Here is a 17944-nt window from a genome sequence, read left to right as displayed (position 1 = left end):
AAAGCGGCAAAAGGTATCTAAATTTGCGCAAAATGTTTATCCCCCCCACCCCCTCGATGTTGGCTTCTGCAGTCGTTGCCAATTTGCCGCCGTTTGGAGAGAGGAAAACACAAATATCACATTTACAGCACACTCCACCATTTTGTGCCTGCTCACACATACGGATGTGCTGTGAGTGAGAGTGGGATGGCAACAGCGAGGGCGCCATAGATTGGTTCGCAGGATATCATCTCATCCCCCGCTGGAAAGAGAGGCCTTGCTCTCTCTCTCTCTCTCTCCATCTCGCTCTGTCTGCCTCTTTCTCTGCCCGGATGCTGGCTGCGTCGACGGCGACGTCGGCAGTAGAATCACAGTTATTCGAGATACGAAAACACAGCAACGGCGACACAAAAGCTCAGGGAAACGTCAGCGGCAGCGGCAATGGCAGCGGTTTTTCATAAATAAATGTTTGAGTTATGTAGAAAAACATTTTGGGCGAGAAGATTTTCGTTTTCGTTGCGATTCAGTTAACATTTGGCCAGCGGATTCCGCCCTCAACGGACACGACGACGGACGCGCCAGCCGAGTTTCCACTTTCAACTTTCCACGCTCCACTCCACTGCTGGCCATATGTACAGTTAGCCTAAGAGCCAAAACGGAAACGCCAGTGACAGTAGTTAACGGTTAACGGTGAAGGATAACGCCAGCGGAAACGAGAGTAAAAATTCAATTTAAATATAAAGTTAAATGCAATTGCAAATGCCAAGTGAAGCTAGTGATGCGCCAAAACGAACACAGTTCCTGAGCAAAATAGTCAAATAACACAGTGTTGCGTCCTCTAAATTAAGTAAAACGTGAACATCAGCTCCAAGAGACTACAGTGAACACCCGCAAAAATGCACACCAGTACGGATCCCATGCACACTCTGCACGACAGTGTCTCCCTTTCGCCGCCGCTTATCAAAAGCTCCAGAGGTGGCTCCTCCGGCGCCATCGGAATGGGATGCAGTGCATCCTCACGAGCCGCCGCCGCGGAGGCCATGTCCATGGGCTGCGATGACAGCGACATTGAGCCGTCGGCCATCGGCGGAAGCAGTGCCGGCGGCGGAGATGGTTCCGGATCCTCCGGCGGTCCTTTGGTTAAGCCACCCTACTCCTACATCGCCCTCATCACCATGGCCATTCTCCAGTCGCCACACAAGAAGCTCACTCTCAGCGGGATCTGTGACTTCATCATGTCGCGGTGAGTGGTCCTTAAGAAAACGTAGGGATTTGAAGTATATTCCTAACATTATCACAAAAATGGTATGGTGGTTATCCAACTTTTTTTAATAGTTTTACACCCTTTAAAGTTTATATTCGGGTCCAGTGCGGGTTTTTTTAAAGTTAAAGGAAATGTGATATTCTGAAAGTATGCAACAAAGAACTGGATCTAAAAACACTCCGCAAAACCCAGTAGTGAATCCGACACTGATCAAAAGATTAATAAGGCTTATAATGTAAGGAACAACAAGGAAGTTAAACATATTATATAAAAGTTAATCATTAGAAAACTAGAAATATGAAAGTTAAATTGGGGCAAGCCATCGGTGGGGCAAGCCATCGATGTGACCCATGAAATAGTTACTTTATTACGTTTACCTAAGGTTTACTATAAAAAATATAAATGACTATAAAAAAGTGTAGAATGGGCCCAACTTATCGATTGTCCTTTTTTATAGTTCTCCAGTAAATTCATATAAAATTGATAAAATGGTAAATTAAATACTTATAGATACCCTACTATTCTACAGTAATAATTTACAAGTAATATACAAAAAAGGTTATTTCAAAAACTACCTTTTCCAAAAGTGAGTTGATTTTCACCTTTTAGAGGTGTGGCTTGCACTTGACTTTCAGCTATTATGGAAGTAAGTTAAATAGTTTGAGTTGGGCGTATTCGTGCACGGAGTTATAGACCCGGTTGGGAATTATAAACAACAGTTTGAAGCTACTTTGTAAACTTAAATGGCAAATTTTACGGTAGGTTTACTATTTTTGATAATTAATTAACTATTTACTATTGCAATGTCAAAATACATTCATCACGTAAACGTAACTATGTTAATGTAAAAACATCAAGAACAAACACACATTCACATATTTAAAATGAACTATTAAAACTATTTTAAAAAGTGTAGTAAAAATATTTATAGAGAGCACAACGTTAATCGTATAAATTTTGATTTATAAGCTTTCTAAATCATGAGGTGATTTATGGTTTGGTTATACTCTTAGAAATACCTTACCGTTGCAAAATGCTTTTGCAAAAAGAAAGTAATGGTTCTAAAATACTTATCGAATTTACTTTCAGCTTTCCTTACTACAAGGACAAGTTCCCCGCCTGGCAGAACTCGATCCGGCACAATCTCAGCCTGAACGACTGCTTTATAAAGGTGCCCCGCGAGCCTGGGAATCCGGGAAAGGGCAACTTCTGGACGCTGGACCCGCTGGCGGAGGACATGTTCGACAACGGCAGTTTCCTGCGTCGCCGGAAGCGATACAAACGAGCTCCAACAATGCAGCGCTTCTCCTTTCCGGCGGTCTTTGGAACGCTGTCTCCATTTTGGATCCGCAAGCCCGTGCCCCTCGTCCCGGTGCACTTTAATGTGCCCAACTTCAATGGAAACAGGGACTTCGATGTGGTTCACAACCCGGCGGATGTCTTTGACTCAGCTCTGCGGGCGGATAAGAAGTTCAACTTTTTTGCAAATGCCGAGGCATCTTTCTACCAGGGAAGCCAGTCGGGTGACAAGTTCGACCGGCTGCCCTTCATCAATCGCGGTCGGGGAGTGGATGCTCTGGATGCGCTGCCACACAGCAGTGGCTCTGGCGGAGGAGCAGGCGGTGGAGGAGGAGGAGGTAGTAGTGGTGGATCCGAGGGCAGCCGAGGCACCAAGTACAAAAGCCCCTACGCCTTCGATGTGGCGACTGTGGCCAGTGCTGCGGGTATCTCCAGCCACAGGGATTACGCCGATAGACTTTCGGGCGGTGGCTACATGGATCTCAATGTCTACAACGATGATGCAGACACAGAGGCCGACGCGGAGGCCGAGGGAGACGACGACTCCTGCGAGGACAAGATCGACGTGGAGAGCGGCAACGAGCAGGAGGATTCACATATCTCGGATTCGGTGGACAGTGCCTGTACAAATCGCCTGGATCCACCGCCGGATGCGCTGATCTTCGAGAGTGCAGAGGCGTCCGGCAGCTCGCCACCGGGCATTAGATCCAGTCCAAGGACTCGCTTCGATAGTGAGCCCCTCGTCCTGCGGACCAGCAAGCAGACCAGTGCCAAGGACTTCCGCATCGAGACACTCATTGGCCACCACCTGCATCATGGTGCTAGCCAGGAGGAGGCCAGCGACTAGGCGGGATTCCCAGAGACCATCCGGAGCTTCCCCCCAAAAACCGATTGGCTTGTGTACAGTCCATTGAAAGGTGATTTCAGTTTCGATCTAAGCACGTTTTAACACTCAACCCCTCTCCACGAACGGAATCCGAGCAGCATGTAGTGATCAGTAGGTGTATCTGTAGGATGTAGGAGCCAGCACACCAGTTTTTAAATGCGACCAAATCAAAGCCAACGCTATAGTTGCCAGTCCACTTACGTACTATACATATATCGGCGCGTATATCTATGTAAATCTGATGCATTGCACATTTATAGCATACTTTTAACGCGAATTCTAGAGATCTGGATACTAGATTCTAGTTTCTAGACCTATATCTATCATGCAAGTACTAATCATGTGTAAGTGTGCGTGTGTGTGCGTGTAACTGTAACACATCCAAGCAAGAGGAACACTATTAACTATAAATTAGACTAAGAATTTTGCTGATGTTATTGAAAATTGAATAAACAACATAACAATAGTTTACATTGCTATTAGGAATGATATTTCCTAATGAGAGATGCCAATTGGAAAGGTAAGTACCTAAGTTAAGTTATGTTAAATGAATATTATTTTAGAAAGTTTACGTATTTCTTAACTTAAATTTGTATTAATAAGGAAAGTACTATTTTATGTTTAAGTTTTATAAGAAAAACAATAGCTGGAGTGCTTTGGGCTCGTTTTTCTCGTTCTCATGTTAGACTGAAAGTGAAGAATTCAAAAAATCGTAATTAAAATGTAACTTTGTACAGTTTTAAGTCTTAACTTATAACTTTTCTGTGTTGTATTTTACATTTTAAATTACCAGTTCTTAAAGTAATATTTGTTTTGTTATTTTAAAATAAAAATTTGGTTTATCTTTTGTGTTCAATGAGAATGCTTCAAGCTATTTGAATTTACCGCCCTGTAAAGGTGTCTGAGATATGGCACCCCTGGCTGGAAATCACGTCGGCCTTAGCGCCTGCGCACTGGTTTTCGCTCAGCTGATTTGGCGCAGGACGAAGTTGTTTGGCCATAGGACGCCATATCAAGCGCAGCTCTACCAAACGAAAGCTCGACTCTCCGTGGTCGCGGTTTTCCAGTGTTAAAACATTAAAAGCTGCGCCTGGAAGCGGGACAACAACGACAACAGTGTGCCATGAAAGATACCAACACTAACTATTGGTATCCGTAGTCGGCAGCAGAACTCACGCGGTACGCCGAGTGTACGAACTCCTTTTTTGGCACAGTTCGCCCCCGCGGACTCCATTCGCACGCACACTACCGCAAAACACACGAATATATACCTATGTGGACGGCAAAAAGTCGATTTTTCGCCAACAAAAAGTGGTCTATGTGGGCAAAACTTTAAATGGCCCGGGCCATAAAGGGAGATTGCAATAGTTGCAACTTGCCGACCCCTACCGAGATGTCCTGCAAGGAGCTGCTGCTGTTGATGCTGCGGAAGAGGTGCTGAGCTCAGCGAGGCGAGAAAAGTTTTTACCAGTCAGTGCCCGTATCCCCAGGAAAGAGCATCCCAACCCCCTGCTCTCGCTCCTGCTGCTGCTGTGATTAGATTGGTGATAATGAGTGCAACCAAAGTATCCAATTAAATGTCTGCAAAATAGGACAACGATAGGTATTTACGTCCATCCCCCCAAAAAGTTTTAACTGCCAAACACACAACGACGACGACGACGACGGAGACGGTTGAAGCATCCCCAGCGCACGGAAGGATCAGGAGCTGGAGTGTCCAGCGGAAGGAACGGACGTGGACCAGGTCGCAAAGTAGACATGGCGGGCTGGCGGGGCCGTGGGCTGTGTGCTACGCTGCTGGCCGTGCTCACGTTACTCTCGGGTGAGCCCATCCTCCGTTAAGCATCCTTGGGTAAACCCCCATAAGTAATCCCCCTTGGTAATCCCCAGTCACTCGTTCGGTGCGCATCACCAACCTGCGGGTGCCACGCACCTACACGCTGCTCCGGAACCACGAACCCGATCCACTGGTCCTCGACTGCGAGGTGGAGATCGGGCCGCGGGAGCAGGGATTCGTCCTCAAGTGGCTGTTCAACAACCACTCCATCTACCAATGGATACCCTCGGTCAAGGGGTTCGCCATGGTGAGTCACATATGGGGTCACCGTCTCACCAAAATTAATTACGATTAATCGAACACCGTCTTGTCTTTGTCTCACTTCTTTTCTTGCGATTATGTAGGGCTTCATGAAGTCGAAGATAGACAACAAAATGTTCACTATGGAGGGCAGTCCCGGTGTTATATCGATAAAGAATCCCGACTGGAACATGACGGGGGAGTATACCTGTGCGGTGCAGACCTTTGAGTCCACGGATAAGCGGAGTGCCCGCTTGCAAATAATCGGTGGGTGTCACGACCACAGCGAAAAGAAAAAGGATCGGCGTTGAAAGATGTGTGGTGTGGGGGTGGTTACGGTTGGGGGGTTTAAAGGTCTTAGGTGGTGTTTCTGGCGGGTTATCGGCCCACTTGCCCTCCCCCATCTTGACTTGGTCCCTTGTGTTTGCATAGGTGTTTGTGATGTTGTTTACACGGGGAGACAAAATTATGATTTATGTACTTTCAAGCCATTTATGAAAGTCAAGAAAGCCTTACCTTAATACGCTCTTCTTTATTCCTCCTCGCCATTAGCCTTTTGTGAGTTCAGCCGTGGGCCCTTTTTTAGTTTTAGGTCTTCTACTTACATATATTGTATACCCCACTCTTTTTCTTTACAAACTGTAATTAAGATTATCTAACCCCATATGTTTTTATCTTTGTCTTCCTGAGTCAGCAATATTTATTTTCGGGAATATAAATGGCAAGTTTCCTTTTCTTGTTGTTTAAGCGAGGGAAGTAGGGAACATTTTGTAATGTACAAATTTAAAATACTCTTTTTAAAGTAATACAGTTTATAGAGTACCTAACTAAAGTACCTAACTTTTATTTTTAGTGATAATATTTTTGTTCCCAGTTTAACTTAGTTTAGGTTTTCTAGTATCAAGTTTAGTTCTTTTAGGTTTATAAACGCTCAATTAAGTTTAGTCCCTGTGGTCTGGGGTCTACTCGTTTCTTCCGGTGCAGGTGATGGGCCCCGTCTGTGTGGCACGTGTGATTCGCTTTCATATTTGCATGCGTGTCAGGTGGCAGTCTCTGCGGTGTCCGGAACCATGGGTTGTTTGTGCTGTTTTGTGCTTTTCTTTGGGACACTGCTTTGTTTCTTCTTGTTTTTTGTGTTCGTTGTTTAGTTTGACACTTGATTAATTCTCACGACTTTTCGTTTTTTTTTGGCTCCTGTCTGGCGGCTCTACCACACTCTACACACCCACTGCCCACTGCCCATTGCCCATTGCCCACTACCGACAGTTCCTGAGTCGGATTTCATGCTGGAAGCGCGGATGAGCGGATCGCGTTTGGACGTGGACATTATGTGTGCGGTCCAGCACGTATTTCCGCAACCCATGCTCTCGGTCATGTAAGATGAGCCCACCTTTTGTGGCCTGCGAAATTGAATAGCACCTGATTTAAATCGCTCCCCTTGCAGGTTTGACACCCACATACTGGACACGGTGCTGACGCAGTTGGACCAGGACCCCAGTGGCCTGTACAGCATGACCGTACGCACCCGCATTCCTAGAGATCAACTCGAGTCCCCCACCCCGATCACCTGTGCGTTCGTCCTGGTTGGCACCAACTACACCAAGCGCCGGGAGACTATTTTTTATGGTAAGTACAGGTAAGCCGGGGCTAGAAAACGATATTTACTGATAATGTTTCTCGTGACTTTTACAACTGTTATAAAGGGAAATACAACTGTTATAAAGGGAAATACACATTAAGATTTCCAATTATAAGACTAGCTTTCTTCTTAGTGATAAAGTTTGTTGTCTACTTGAAGTTAGGTTTTTGATTATATTGTAATTATAGTCCATAACGAGGATTTACCGGCAATATTAATATTTTATAAAACTTAAAATTCTTTTTTTTGTCATATAAGTAATAATGTGTAACTGATTACTTTGGAATTGGCTAATTGACTAATTTAGGGTGGTCAACATAATAGACTCTTATTCGCACCATTAAGTACGGTCGATTTTGGGGTTCAACAAATGTGTTCAAAAATTAACATTTTTTTAAAGAATTAGCATTGCGCAATAGTCTTAAAGTTTTTTAAAAATGTCTCACACGACCCTTACTTAAGTTAGAATTTAATACAAAGGAATCATATTCCTATCTACATCACCTAGATTAAATTAAATGTTATCAAAGCCAGCAATGCCGTGATTTACTTTAAACAATGAAATTGGAAAGCCTACAATGTCTTATAAGTGGGTTACAGTGGGATCTTACAAATTTCTAAGCAACTAAGGTCCACCCTAATTTTCTGATTTTAAAAGAATTCTTCTCTCGTTGCAGATAAGGCCTCAACTATACAACGCAAATGGACAACGGTCGCCGTAGTCATGTCCATCGCATCCTTAGCTCTAAGCAGTTAGTTTGGTAGTGTCTTTGATGTAGGCTACATTTGTTTTTATGTTTGGTCTAGAAACTTTGATACTCTCTAATTTTTAATAGACTTTTAACGGATAAACGTAATTTTTTGCGGTATTTTTAAAAAAAAAGCGCTTATTTTGTACATGCATGTAATTGTAAGGAGAATGAAACTCAAACAAGAAACAAACACCACAATGCGTAAGCAACAAACCCATGAAAACACAAAACAAAAAAACAACAGTAAAACATAACAAGAAATTCTTGTATTCATATATTTACCACATAAATAAAATATATATATATGATAGTTATATATGATGTATAGGTCTAATTGAATACAAAAAACACTAATAAAAAATGGAATGAAACATTAAAAGTGCATTAAACCAACCGCCTTCGTCGTTGTTTTTCTTTGCTAATAAATTTTAAATTTAAAATTGTATTTTTATTGTAAAATTACGATATCGAGCTTGCATTCAAGACATATAATAAATAAATCAACGTAGGACTTATAAACACAACATTTTTTAATGAATGGAATTTAATGGATAAAATATGTTCCAGAGAACTGATCAAGTACAGAAAAATAAGTGGATACAATTTGAATAGAGTATTGTAGAAGTGGGGAAAATAGTCTAATTCGCTAGCAGACAGGATCCAAAAAGAAGTCAAAATAATTTATTTTCCAATTAAATTTTATTGGACAGATATAACTTGTTAATACTGACCAAATGATTACTAAAGACATTTTTTCTCTAAGCATCACTAAGGAATCTCAACTGATACTGCGGATCAAAATTGATCTGTAAGTAACTTTTTACAATTGCAATTCGTAATTCCAGCCCAATAGGAGTAAAGTATAGAGGAAAATCAAATATAATAAAAACTTTCCAAATTAATACTAACTTTTTTGACATTCTAAATAATTATAAGGGAAATGCAAACGTTTTAAATTCTTCGCGGGTCTAAAAATATTGCGGATGCTCCGCATTTCAGAATATCTGCGAGTGCAACCCTGCGCTTGTTCCTGCGCACACCCTTCCAGCACGGCCGACCTTCCAGGCCTTCCAGTGTGCCTATGAGTATGCAGTGAAAATGACAGCAGTGGCAGCGGAGCCATCAACATCACCATCACCGTAGACAGCGAAAACGTTGACGCCAGCGCCAGACGAGAGCCAAGGTTCCTGCTCCGCAGTCAACCCAATTGATTGGATAATCCCCAAAGATCGGAAAACGTGAAATCAGCCCTGGAATAGCCATAAAAACCCAGCCCGAAAGCATGTCCTAGTGAAGCCCCTTCGACGGAGGAAGGAAGTGGGAAGAGGGAAGAACAGGACACCCGGAGCACGTCGCAGCACGATGGCCTCCGGCGATGGCGACACCATCAACACCATCGACATGGACAGCTCCTCGGCGTCGCAGGCCAAGCTGGCTGAGCCCAGTAATGGTAACTACATATTATCCGTCAGTCCGTCACCCAATTTTCCCCAGCGTCGAAAAAAAAATCAATGACTGGCGAATGGAAGTGCCCCTGGCGCATGTGTCTCGCGTGAAGGAAAAAGCGTGAATGTGATTCGTGAATCCACCCCCGCACTTGTCGAACGGTCTTCCATCGCTTCGTATTTATATTTTTGGATTGATAACAAAAGAAAGTTGGCCGAAAGTAGCCTGGCCAAGTTCAAGTTGCGGTGATTGACCAGGCGACTGCGTCACCATGGCCTGAATTAATCAAGACTCCTAATAATAAAATCTTTCTGTTCGTCTTCCCCTAGCCTCCAACGACCATGTGGGAAACTCATCGCCCGACGTAAGTACATCCGCCTTGGCCTCGAGGTCAGTCCAATACCAATCCGAACTAATGGGGTCAATTACTTTCCCTCCAATCATCCACCAGCTGGGCAACCGACCGAATCGCGGGGCCAGCAAGGCGGACAAGGAGCGCAAGATTGGCCACAGACGCGTCGGCGAGGGCGGCGAGATTACGTACAAGAAGATCCAGACGTCGCAGATCATGGGCTCCATCCAACTGGGAATCCAGCACACTGTAAGATTTAGCAAGGGAAAACTGGGTTATAGTACTACAATTTACATATTTGGGTGTGCCGTGCCACATTGGTCTCTAGAGCCAAGACCTACAAAATCGCCATTAAATAGGTCTGCGGTGTACTTTGAATCTTAAAGTCCCATGGATAGCACTACATTTTCTAGGCCACAGTTTAACAATTAAAATATTTTATTTATGACACGGCTATCTTGCTGATTTTCTGATTAAAATATATATTTTTCTAATATCTTATCAGATGAGTTATGTAAAATACGATAACATGATTTTGAGAATTTTCTTATATACAAGAAATGTAGTTTATTCTAATTATCACTTTATTAAAACAATATTATTATGAATTTAATAGTCTTTAGAGGTTCTTAATCGCTAAATTAAGTATGAGTAGAAAATTAACGTTATAAGTAAAAGAGGTTTTTAAATAGACTCACATCCAAAGATTATCCAAGCCGTAATGAACTTTTTATAAAATCTACATCAGGTCGGCAGTCTAGCCTCGAAGCCCAAGCGTGATCTACTTATGATGGACTTCTGGGAAATCGAGAGCATCACCTTTCCGCCAGAGGGTTCTAGCCTTACACCTGCCCACCACTACAGCGAGTTTAGATACAAGATCTACGCGCCCATTGCATTCCGTTACTTTCGGGATTTGTTTGGCATCCAGCCAGATGATTTTATGGTAAGTGGGTAATGATATAGCGCTAAAACCGAAGATACTAATGGCTTACCCTTGCAGATGTCCATGTGCACGTCCCCGCTGCGGGAACTGTCCAATCCTGGTGCTTCCGGCTCTATATTCTACCTGACAACCGACGACGAGTTCATCATCAAGACGGTGCAACACAAAGAGGGCGAATTCTTACAGAAACTACTGCCTGGGTGGGTGGCCTCTACAATCAACCATTGAAAAACTCTTTAAACTATAATCTATAATCACCTTTCCAGTTACTATATGAATCTAAATCAAAATCCGCGCACGCTATTGCCAAAGTTCTTCGGATTGTACTGCCTGCAGACGAGCAATGCCAAAAATATTCGCCTGGTGGTCATGAACAACCTGCTGCCCTCGTCCGTAAGGATGCACTTGAAGTACGATCTAAAGGGTTCGACCTTTAAGCGTAAGGCCAACAAGGCGGAACGGGCCAAAAAGTCACCCACGTATAAGGACCTCGACTTCATGGAGCAGCATCCCAATGGCATATTCCTGGAGGCCGAGACCTACTCCGCACTGATCAAGACCATTCAGCGCGACTGTACAGTACTAGAGTCCTTCAAGATCATGGACTACTCCCTGCTCCTCGGTGTTCACAATCTGGACGTGGCTATTAAGGAAAAGCAGAGTGAGCTAAGGAAACCCCAGAGGGCTCCACTGGCCGAGGACTCCGACGTGGATGTGGACGATCCCCTGGACGCCCTTGAGGGCGATGGCAAGGATCGTGATGCGGCCACGGGCATCAGTAGGAATAAGTGAGTATCTCGGCTTATTCGGTTAATTTTGGATCAATCTAAAGAGCTAACCCAGTGCGGCATACAGGTCCGTGAATCGGCAGCGACTGGTGGCCCATTCCACGGCCATGGAGAGCATTCAGGCGGAGAGCGAACCCATCGACGACGAGGAGGATGTGCCGTGAGTACTACGGTTTTCCAACTATATTATCCAAAAATCTTAAGGAATCATTTAATCGTATTTTAGGCCTGGTGGGATTCCAGCGAGGAGTGAGAAAGGCGAACGTCTGCTGCTTTATATCGGTATTATCGATATTCTGCAGTCCTACAGGCTAAAAAAGAAACTGGAGCACACATTCAAAAGCATCATACACGATGGGGTGAGATATTCATAGAATATAAGTTTAACCCACTTTAGTATATAGGGTTTTTTAAGTATTAAAGATTTTATTTAGCAGTTCTAAGTTCCATCCCCCACTAACATCTCCTTTTACCGATTCTTCCAGGAAACCGTATCGGTGTGCCGGCCCTCGTTCTATGCTCAAAGATTCCAAAACTTCATGGCCAAGACCGTGTTCCGCAAGATACCCTCCCGTAAGTGGGCCGGTCGTGGAAGTCGGGCTAAGTACTCGTACTGTAAGGCATTTTTGTGTGCAGTTGGCCGAGTTATGCAAGCACTCAGTTCCGAGTTCCGATTTCAGACATTTTTGAGTAGATACTTAGCCAAGAACACAAACGTACACACCACACCATTAACATTCACACACCGAACACCATTTAGACACTCGTAGCTTGCTAATTTTGGTTAATCGATTGATGTGCTGCAAAAATGCAATATGGTACACTTGGCCTGAGTAGACGCCGATCCGAAGCGATCTCTCGACATCGAATCAATATCCACCAACAAACCGCTCTGTTCTCTGCTTCTTCTTTTTGACCATGTCTCGAATGCATTCACCCCACACTTACGCATATAGTGGATCTCCCAGAGATCAAAGGGAACCACAGAAAATTTCGTACCTTGGTAACCAGCTATATAGGTAAACAAACTAATGGTCGATGTCTTTTAAATTTTGATTATCTCTCACTTGAGTTTTACTTACACCTTTTTTACTGAGTATTTTATAGAGTTTAATAACGATGTTTTGTATTCACCACTTGGTTTTATATGATTTCGAAACGGACGCCAAAGCATGTCTCTCAATCTCACGTTAGTTGACCTCACATTCCTGGCCTCCTTGGCATCCCGGCAACCGTATTGCTCTTGGCTTCGCATAGTTGCTTTCAAAGTGCTATGCTTTTTGAACCTTAATTTCCTATTGTGCCTTCTGAAAGCGACCATTAACTAATTACTGATTCTGCCTAATTTTTGCAGCGCTCAAGCATTCGCCTTCGAAGAGAAAAAGCCTTTCCAAGGCCATACAGCGCTCCATCGACAGCGACAACGAGGTGGCCACGAGGCGTAAGTTAAGCTAAAAATAAAAATATAATTAAGAGCAGGAAGTGTTATTACGCTATAAGTCCTGAACCAGCGATTATGATGTACCATTTTTAATTCCGATGTGATGGTGGCAACCCTAAGCCATTGAATCTGAAGAATTCGCGGATCTTATGTGCATAAGATGCTGGCATAGCCCAATCCTAAGTGAATACTCCATCGTTTTTATAGAGAACTAAAAACTTTGTTTAGATTCCTAAATGGTATATCTTAAATCAAAACTCATTTCATTTCCCCAGCGGTTCACGCTTCGCACTCTCACAGTAGTGGCAAGATTCACCAGCCTGCCAAGCCGCCCACCACCGAGCCCACGCCAGCGGGAGCGGCAGGAGGAGCCGGCGGAGGAGCAACTGCCCTCGGCCCAGCCAGTGGCAGTGGCACCAGCGAGCGGGCACCTCCGCCCGTCAAGCAGCGGACTCCGGCGGCCAGTAATCTGAAGACGCGCGTGCCTCCGCCAGTGCCACCGCGTGGCTCCCCGCGGCGCAAGGATGCCCAGGATCGGACGACACCAGGTACAGAACCGCACCACACTAATCCCAACCCGGCACCAGCACACACCCACACCCTCCAGGTGCCAGCCACCGAGAGCATGCCGCGATTCGGGGATCGTCGTTCGCCCAGCAATGTCCGGGATTGGCTGGAGCTGCACGACCTCTTCGATGCTCCCAACAGTGCTCCACGTGCTCCACCTACTCCATCTGCTCCTTTGCCAGAGCCCACGGTGTCTTTTCTGAGGAGTTCCTCGCTGCGGCGCCGGGACTCGCTGCACTCCGCCTATTCCATGGCTCGGTCGGAGAGCAGTTTCCGGCGCCAGCAGCCTCGACTGCTCAACCATGTGGACATCTTCCAGCGCCAAAACAGCTTTGTGGCGCGCAGCGAACGTTCATCAGTGGGCTCCATCATTCGGAACTTTCCGCCCATTAGAGCGGAGAGCTATCGATCCGGACGATCCCGATCCTCGGGCAGTATTCCCAGCCAGCGTTCGCCCAGGCGAGCGAATCAGGAGAAGCTGGAGCGGCAACAGAGGCGGAAGCGCTACTTTCACTACGTGGATTTGGCGCTCGGTGGCGAGGATTGTGAAAACCAGGAGGAGGATAATCTCCTCCAGTCGGTTAGTGCGTTTCTGGAGGTGAAGCGGGAGCTGGAGGCGGACCGTCGCCCTAAAAGACCCCTGCCCAAGCTTGCAGATCCACTTCCTGTCGTGGAACCGCCGGAGAAATCTCCCTCACAGCCGGCGAGACGGGGAAAGAGAAGGGCGCCCAAGGCAGCGCCTTCGACGATACCAGAGAGCGAGGGCACTCAGGGATCGACGGGACGCGGACTGGGACGGGAGTAGCTTCTCGCTTGCACCTCGCTTACCCAACCACACAATATCATAACCCAAAACTATATCTCTACTAGATTTCTTATACTGTGTACTTCTGCCACTCATTCCGTTGTACATTTTGCTCTGATCATTGTATCGCTAGGCACAACGCCCTCATGCAGCTCGACTCCTCCCCCCGCCTTTGACGACATCTCCGAGGACAGCTCGAACAAGAACAGCACCTCGTCGATAGGGCGCCGGTCGCATCATCATCATCACCATCACCAGCAGTCGCAGCAGCACCAGCAGTCCTACTACCTGGATCGCAAGATGAACATCGGACCCGCCTATCGAGGCTCCTACAAGGAGGACATCGTGAGGTGAGAATCTTAATGGGTTACAGTTTATGAATGTAACAGTGTAAATGTATCTTTAGCTAGAAAAATCCTTATATTTAAAATAACCCCTAACGATTTTGAGTTTACATTAATCCTTAGAGCTATGCCTCCTTAAAAATTGCATCCTCTACTCTTCTGAATGAACTATTATACTGGTTACCTATACTTAAAAATACATATTTTTCCAGCGTCTCTGAAGTCCATCTGGATACACTGCTGGCGGTGGACACGTCATCGAGCAGCCAGTACGGGTCCCGCGGCGGATTGGCCTGGACGCCGCCCGCTTCAGGTGAGGGCTCCACTCCCACATGGACAGAGGGCACACCCAGTTTTACGGACTCCAGTTCGAGTGGTGATCTCGGTAATTGGCACTTGAGATTTGCTTTGAAATCGCTTTTTGTGTTTCTATATCTATCTGTATATGTGTATTCGTTCACGCTTGCAATCGTAGACAACTTCTCGCCCATAAACTCATCTAAAATCGATCGACACAAGCCGACGGTGGAAGATGCCATCAACTCTCTGTCCGCGGGAATGGTAAATATCAGAGGAGGCCAACTCTAGATACGATCCCAAGCACACATAGAAACCTCCCGATCCGCAGCACCCACTACACATCACATCCACCAAGATAGTTGCACACATGCCCTTGTAAAATCGTACATTATGAGACTTTTTCCAAAATTGCTATCCATCTTCCGTTTGGGTGTTCTACCACTCTGCATTCCCCCTCGACATACCACTGATCCTCAACTTCTCTATTGCATTCTTATAGATCAACTAACATAGCATGTGATGACGGAACACAAGACACACCAACCCAGAAATATCACGATGTGGACAGAGAAATGCCTCATACTCTTACATACTGATTATGCTTGCGTGTTCAGGCGCACTTGTATAGCTAGGATATAATCAAAAGGCGCCCCACGTAGTACAGAATTCCATGCCATGCCCACGCCCACGACCACACCCACACCTGCCCATCCTTTCCAGCGGACATCGGGTGAAAACTACCCATCAAAGACATAAATCAACACTGCAAATGATATTATACACAAAACAAGAGCATACTCCCCATATACAGAACTACAGAAGCATAAAGCAAATAGATGGCAAATCAAATATGAGTAAAGTGCGCAGGATGACATCCAGTTGGAGATCCGAGATCCGTTATCCCGTTCCCCTATACGTTTAGTGTACGGTGTAAAGAGTTCGTTATGCGTTCGATCAGATAATATGGAAATATACAATACACTGAAATTATATGAATAAACGTTTTTGCGATACTTTCGATCTCCGATATATCCACATAAGTACGTATTATGTATACCTATGTATAATCAGCAATCGCGATATTACAATATTATTGTAAAATATTTCAATTTACAAGCCAGACAAACCAAGAGCAAAATTATATACATATTATTCATCTGTATTTATTAACGATAATTGTAACGCGCTTAGGTTTACTCAACACAAAAAAACAGAACGGAACATGACTTACATGAGATATTACATACACCAACGGACGGACACGGACTGTAGACAACATTCGACTCATACATGATGAAAGAATTGATTATTTATTAATTAGTTGAATGTTATTTAACTTATATGCATTATTCTAAAGATTACTGAAATCCAAATGTAATTACAATAAATTAAATTGCAAGGTTGAAATTCCGGCGTGTTCCCTCGAATGCAAATTTGCTAGACTAAAACAAACGTACGTTAAAAACAGGCGACTAGTACAGTTTCTGAAGATCGTTGAGCGACTGGTTCAGGAAGTCGTTGGTCCAGTCGTTCTCCGGGTTGTCCAAATGGTTATCAAAGTCCACCAGATCGCGCATGGCTCCGCGCTTCAGCAGCAGCGATACGCCCTCCAACGTTTGCGATGCCTGCGACAGTGTGAATTTGGCCTTTGACCACCGGGTTCCGGAGTCTCCGGCGCAGTTGTAAACCTGAATGGCGGCACGGTCGTGTTGCAGGGTCATCAACTTGTTGTCCACCACCGCGAAGCAGGCGTTCTTGAAGTTCTCCTGGATCTTGTCCGCAATCTTGGCCGCTGGGGTCTTGTCCACCTGGTTGTCGTAGAAGTTCTCCGGCGCAGCGTAGTAGCCGCCGATCACCAGTCCTTCGCGCTCGGCGTATGCATCAATCTAAAATGAGAGTTTGTTTAATTAAATGGGTCACATAAAGTTTGATGCTTGGAAATGGTTATTATTTGAAATAAGTCATCTAAGTGGTTGAGTTTAAAACTCTTTTTTTTTATCGCTTTATTTATTTTCTATAAGAGGCTATTGGCATACTCAATAGATTTTCTTTTATTTTCAAATGACTCAACATTTAAATTATAAGATAATCTGGGTTTATCTAAGCAGTCAACAATATAGGCAGGCATTTTTATTTGTATTATTTTAGCATCGTGGGGTGCAAGGTACATTTATAGAGAAAACATAAATATAACATTATAAGTTTTCCATTTTTTGCTGAATAACTAACTTATAACTAACTTGAAAGATGGAATATACAATTTATATTATAAATGTAAGTTTAAAGATCCTGGTAGAAGAAACAAAGGGATCTGCATGTTAATTTGATAAGGTTATTCATTCAATCATAAATTAACTATGGATGGATAGAAGTTGGGATTTTCCATATCTTAACTAGGGGACGGGGAGTTGGTTGAAGATTCGAGATCATAAATATTTTCTCTCCATATGTATGTATGTACTTATCATAGGTAACTGGGTGCTTCTGCTCAACATTGCTGACCGGATTAGAGTTTATTGGTTCTTGTGGGGCCGGCAATTGGCAATTACCTGCATGAGGGCCACCTCCGCCATGGGGGTGACATGGAGGCACTGATGAAAAAGTGGAATCGCATCCACGATTTCCACCAGGGAGCCCTTCGAGTTCTTCTCGGCCAGCAACAGTCCGTTGACCGCCTGGTGTGGGTACTTGGCCGCGTGGAACACCAACTTGGTGTAGGCCCGCTCCGAGATCTTGTAGTCGCACATTTTCTCTGATTATTATCACAATTTACTCGGCAAAAAATAAAACATGAATTGGAATTCGACAATTAGGCAGTATGACCGTGCCGTCACCGTTAAAATACACCAAGTACCTTAAACATACCATATAAAATACCAAATTGGAGTCCTATTGGGTTTTCAACTAAATGGATTCCACAAAGGAAAGTGATACCAGAATATATAATATATTAAACAAAAATGTTTATATTTCCAGTTTATTATTAAAGTTAATAGGGATAATTTTAAGGAATTTAATAATTGTAACATATTTTAAATTTCAGAACACTACGATCTGGC

At 44.3% G+C, this 17944-nt stretch overlaps 4 protein-coding genes across 12 annotated transcripts; 3 read left to right on the top strand and 1 right to left on the bottom strand.

Moving 5' to 3' along the window:
- The first annotated feature begins 234 nt into the window (after positions 1-234).
- Positions 235-4085, top strand: LOC119550296 (fork head domain-containing protein FD3). Its single transcript, XM_037858890.1, has 2 exons — positions 235-1222; positions 2333-4085. The coding sequence occupies exons 1-2, from the start codon at positions 876-878 to the stop codon at positions 3387-3389; spliced, it is 1404 nt and encodes a 467-aa protein (XP_037714818.1). The 5' UTR covers positions 235-875; the 3' UTR covers positions 3390-4085.
- Positions 4086-4501: 416 nt separating this feature from the next.
- On the top strand, positions 4502-8320 carry LOC119550155. Its single transcript, XM_037858666.1, has 6 exons — positions 4502-5250; positions 5319-5512; positions 5610-5772; positions 6772-6880; positions 6950-7131; positions 7822-8320. The coding sequence occupies exons 1-6, from the start codon at positions 5187-5189 to the stop codon at positions 7899-7901; spliced, it is 792 nt and encodes a 263-aa protein (XP_037714594.1). The 5' UTR covers positions 4502-5186; the 3' UTR covers positions 7902-8320.
- Positions 8321-8989: 669 nt separating this feature from the next.
- Positions 8990-16292, top strand: LOC119550330 (phosphatidylinositol 4-phosphate 5-kinase type-1 alpha). Of its 9 annotated transcripts, XM_037858940.1 has the most exons (17): positions 8993-9346; positions 9672-9706; positions 9794-9943; positions 10443-10640; positions 10698-10840; positions 10907-11428; positions 11484-11588; positions 11655-11787; positions 11914-12001; positions 12385-12447; positions 12600-12617; positions 12783-12869; positions 13145-13417; positions 14375-14591; positions 14798-14970; positions 15061-15146; positions 15385-16292. In XM_037858940.1, the coding sequence occupies exons 1-17, from the start codon at positions 9259-9261 to the stop codon at positions 15391-15393; spliced, it is 2388 nt and encodes a 795-aa protein (XP_037714868.1). In that variant the 5' UTR covers positions 8993-9258; the 3' UTR covers positions 15394-16292. The 9 variants fall into 9 exon arrangements, with proteins under 9 accessions (XP_037714864.1, XP_037714868.1, XP_037714873.1 ...); XM_037858945.1 differs by lacking the exon at positions 15061-15146 and having other exon boundaries at positions 14798-14898; XM_037858944.1 differs by lacking the exon at positions 15061-15146.
- LOC119550331 (ER membrane protein complex subunit 8/9 homolog) lies at positions 16029-17722 on the bottom strand. The gene is made up of 2 exons (XM_037858946.1): positions 17435-17722; positions 16029-16771 (listed from the first exon to the last, which is right to left on the bottom strand). Exons 1-2 carry the CDS (start codon positions 17630-17632, stop codon positions 16358-16360), a joined length of 612 nt encoding a protein of 203 aa, XP_037714874.1. The 5' UTR covers positions 17633-17722; the 3' UTR covers positions 16029-16357.
- Between the last annotated feature and the right edge of the window lie 222 nt (positions 17723-17944).

Source organism: Drosophila subpulchrella, chromosome 2R, assembly GCF_014743375.2.
Source record: "Drosophila subpulchrella strain 33 F10 #4 breed RU33 chromosome 2R, RU_Dsub_v1.1 Primary Assembly, whole genome shotgun sequence".
NCBI lineage: Eukaryota > Metazoa > Arthropoda > Insecta > Diptera > Drosophilidae > Drosophila > Drosophila subpulchrella.
The sequence above is the reverse complement of the archived record's forward strand: the minus strand, read 5'-3'. Positions and strand labels throughout refer to the sequence as shown.

Bases quoted from the DNA above. Each gene is read 5' to 3' on its own strand.
- LOC119550330 (XM_037858936.1), top strand. From the start codon at position 9,259: ATGGCCTCCGGCGATGGCGACACCATCAACACCATCGACATGGACAGC. The intron at 9,707-9,793 runs GTAAGTACATCC...ATCATCCACCAG, and splicing joins TGGGAAACTCATCGCCCGAC to CTGGGCAACCGACCGAATCG. The intron at 11,589-11,654 runs GTGAGTACTACG...ATCGTATTTTAG, and splicing joins GACGACGAGGAGGATGTGCC to GCCTGGTGGGATTCCAGCGA.
- LOC119550331 (XM_037858946.1), bottom strand. From the start codon at position 17,632: ATGTGCGACTACAAGATCTCGGAGCGGGCCTACACCAAGTTGGTGTTC. The intron at 16,772-17,434 runs GTAATTGCCAAT...CTCTCATTTTAG, and splicing joins CGGAGGTGGCCCTCATGCAG to ATTGATGCATACGCCGAGCG.
- LOC119550155 (XM_037858666.1), top strand. From the start codon at position 5,187: ATGGCGGGCTGGCGGGGCCGTGGGCTGTGTGCTACGCTGCTGGCCGTG. The intron at 6,881-6,949 runs GTAAGATGAGCC...CTCCCCTTGCAG, and splicing joins CAACCCATGCTCTCGGTCAT to GTTTGACACCCACATACTGG. The intron at 7,132-7,821 runs GTAAGTACAGGT...CTCTCGTTGCAG, and splicing joins CCGGGAGACTATTTTTTATG to ATAAGGCCTCAACTATACAA.
- LOC119550296 (XM_037858890.1), top strand. From the start codon at position 876: ATGCACACCAGTACGGATCCCATGCACACTCTGCACGACAGTGTCTCC. The intron at 1,223-2,332 runs GTGAGTGGTCCT...ATTTACTTTCAG, and splicing joins TGTGACTTCATCATGTCGCG to CTTTCCTTACTACAAGGACA.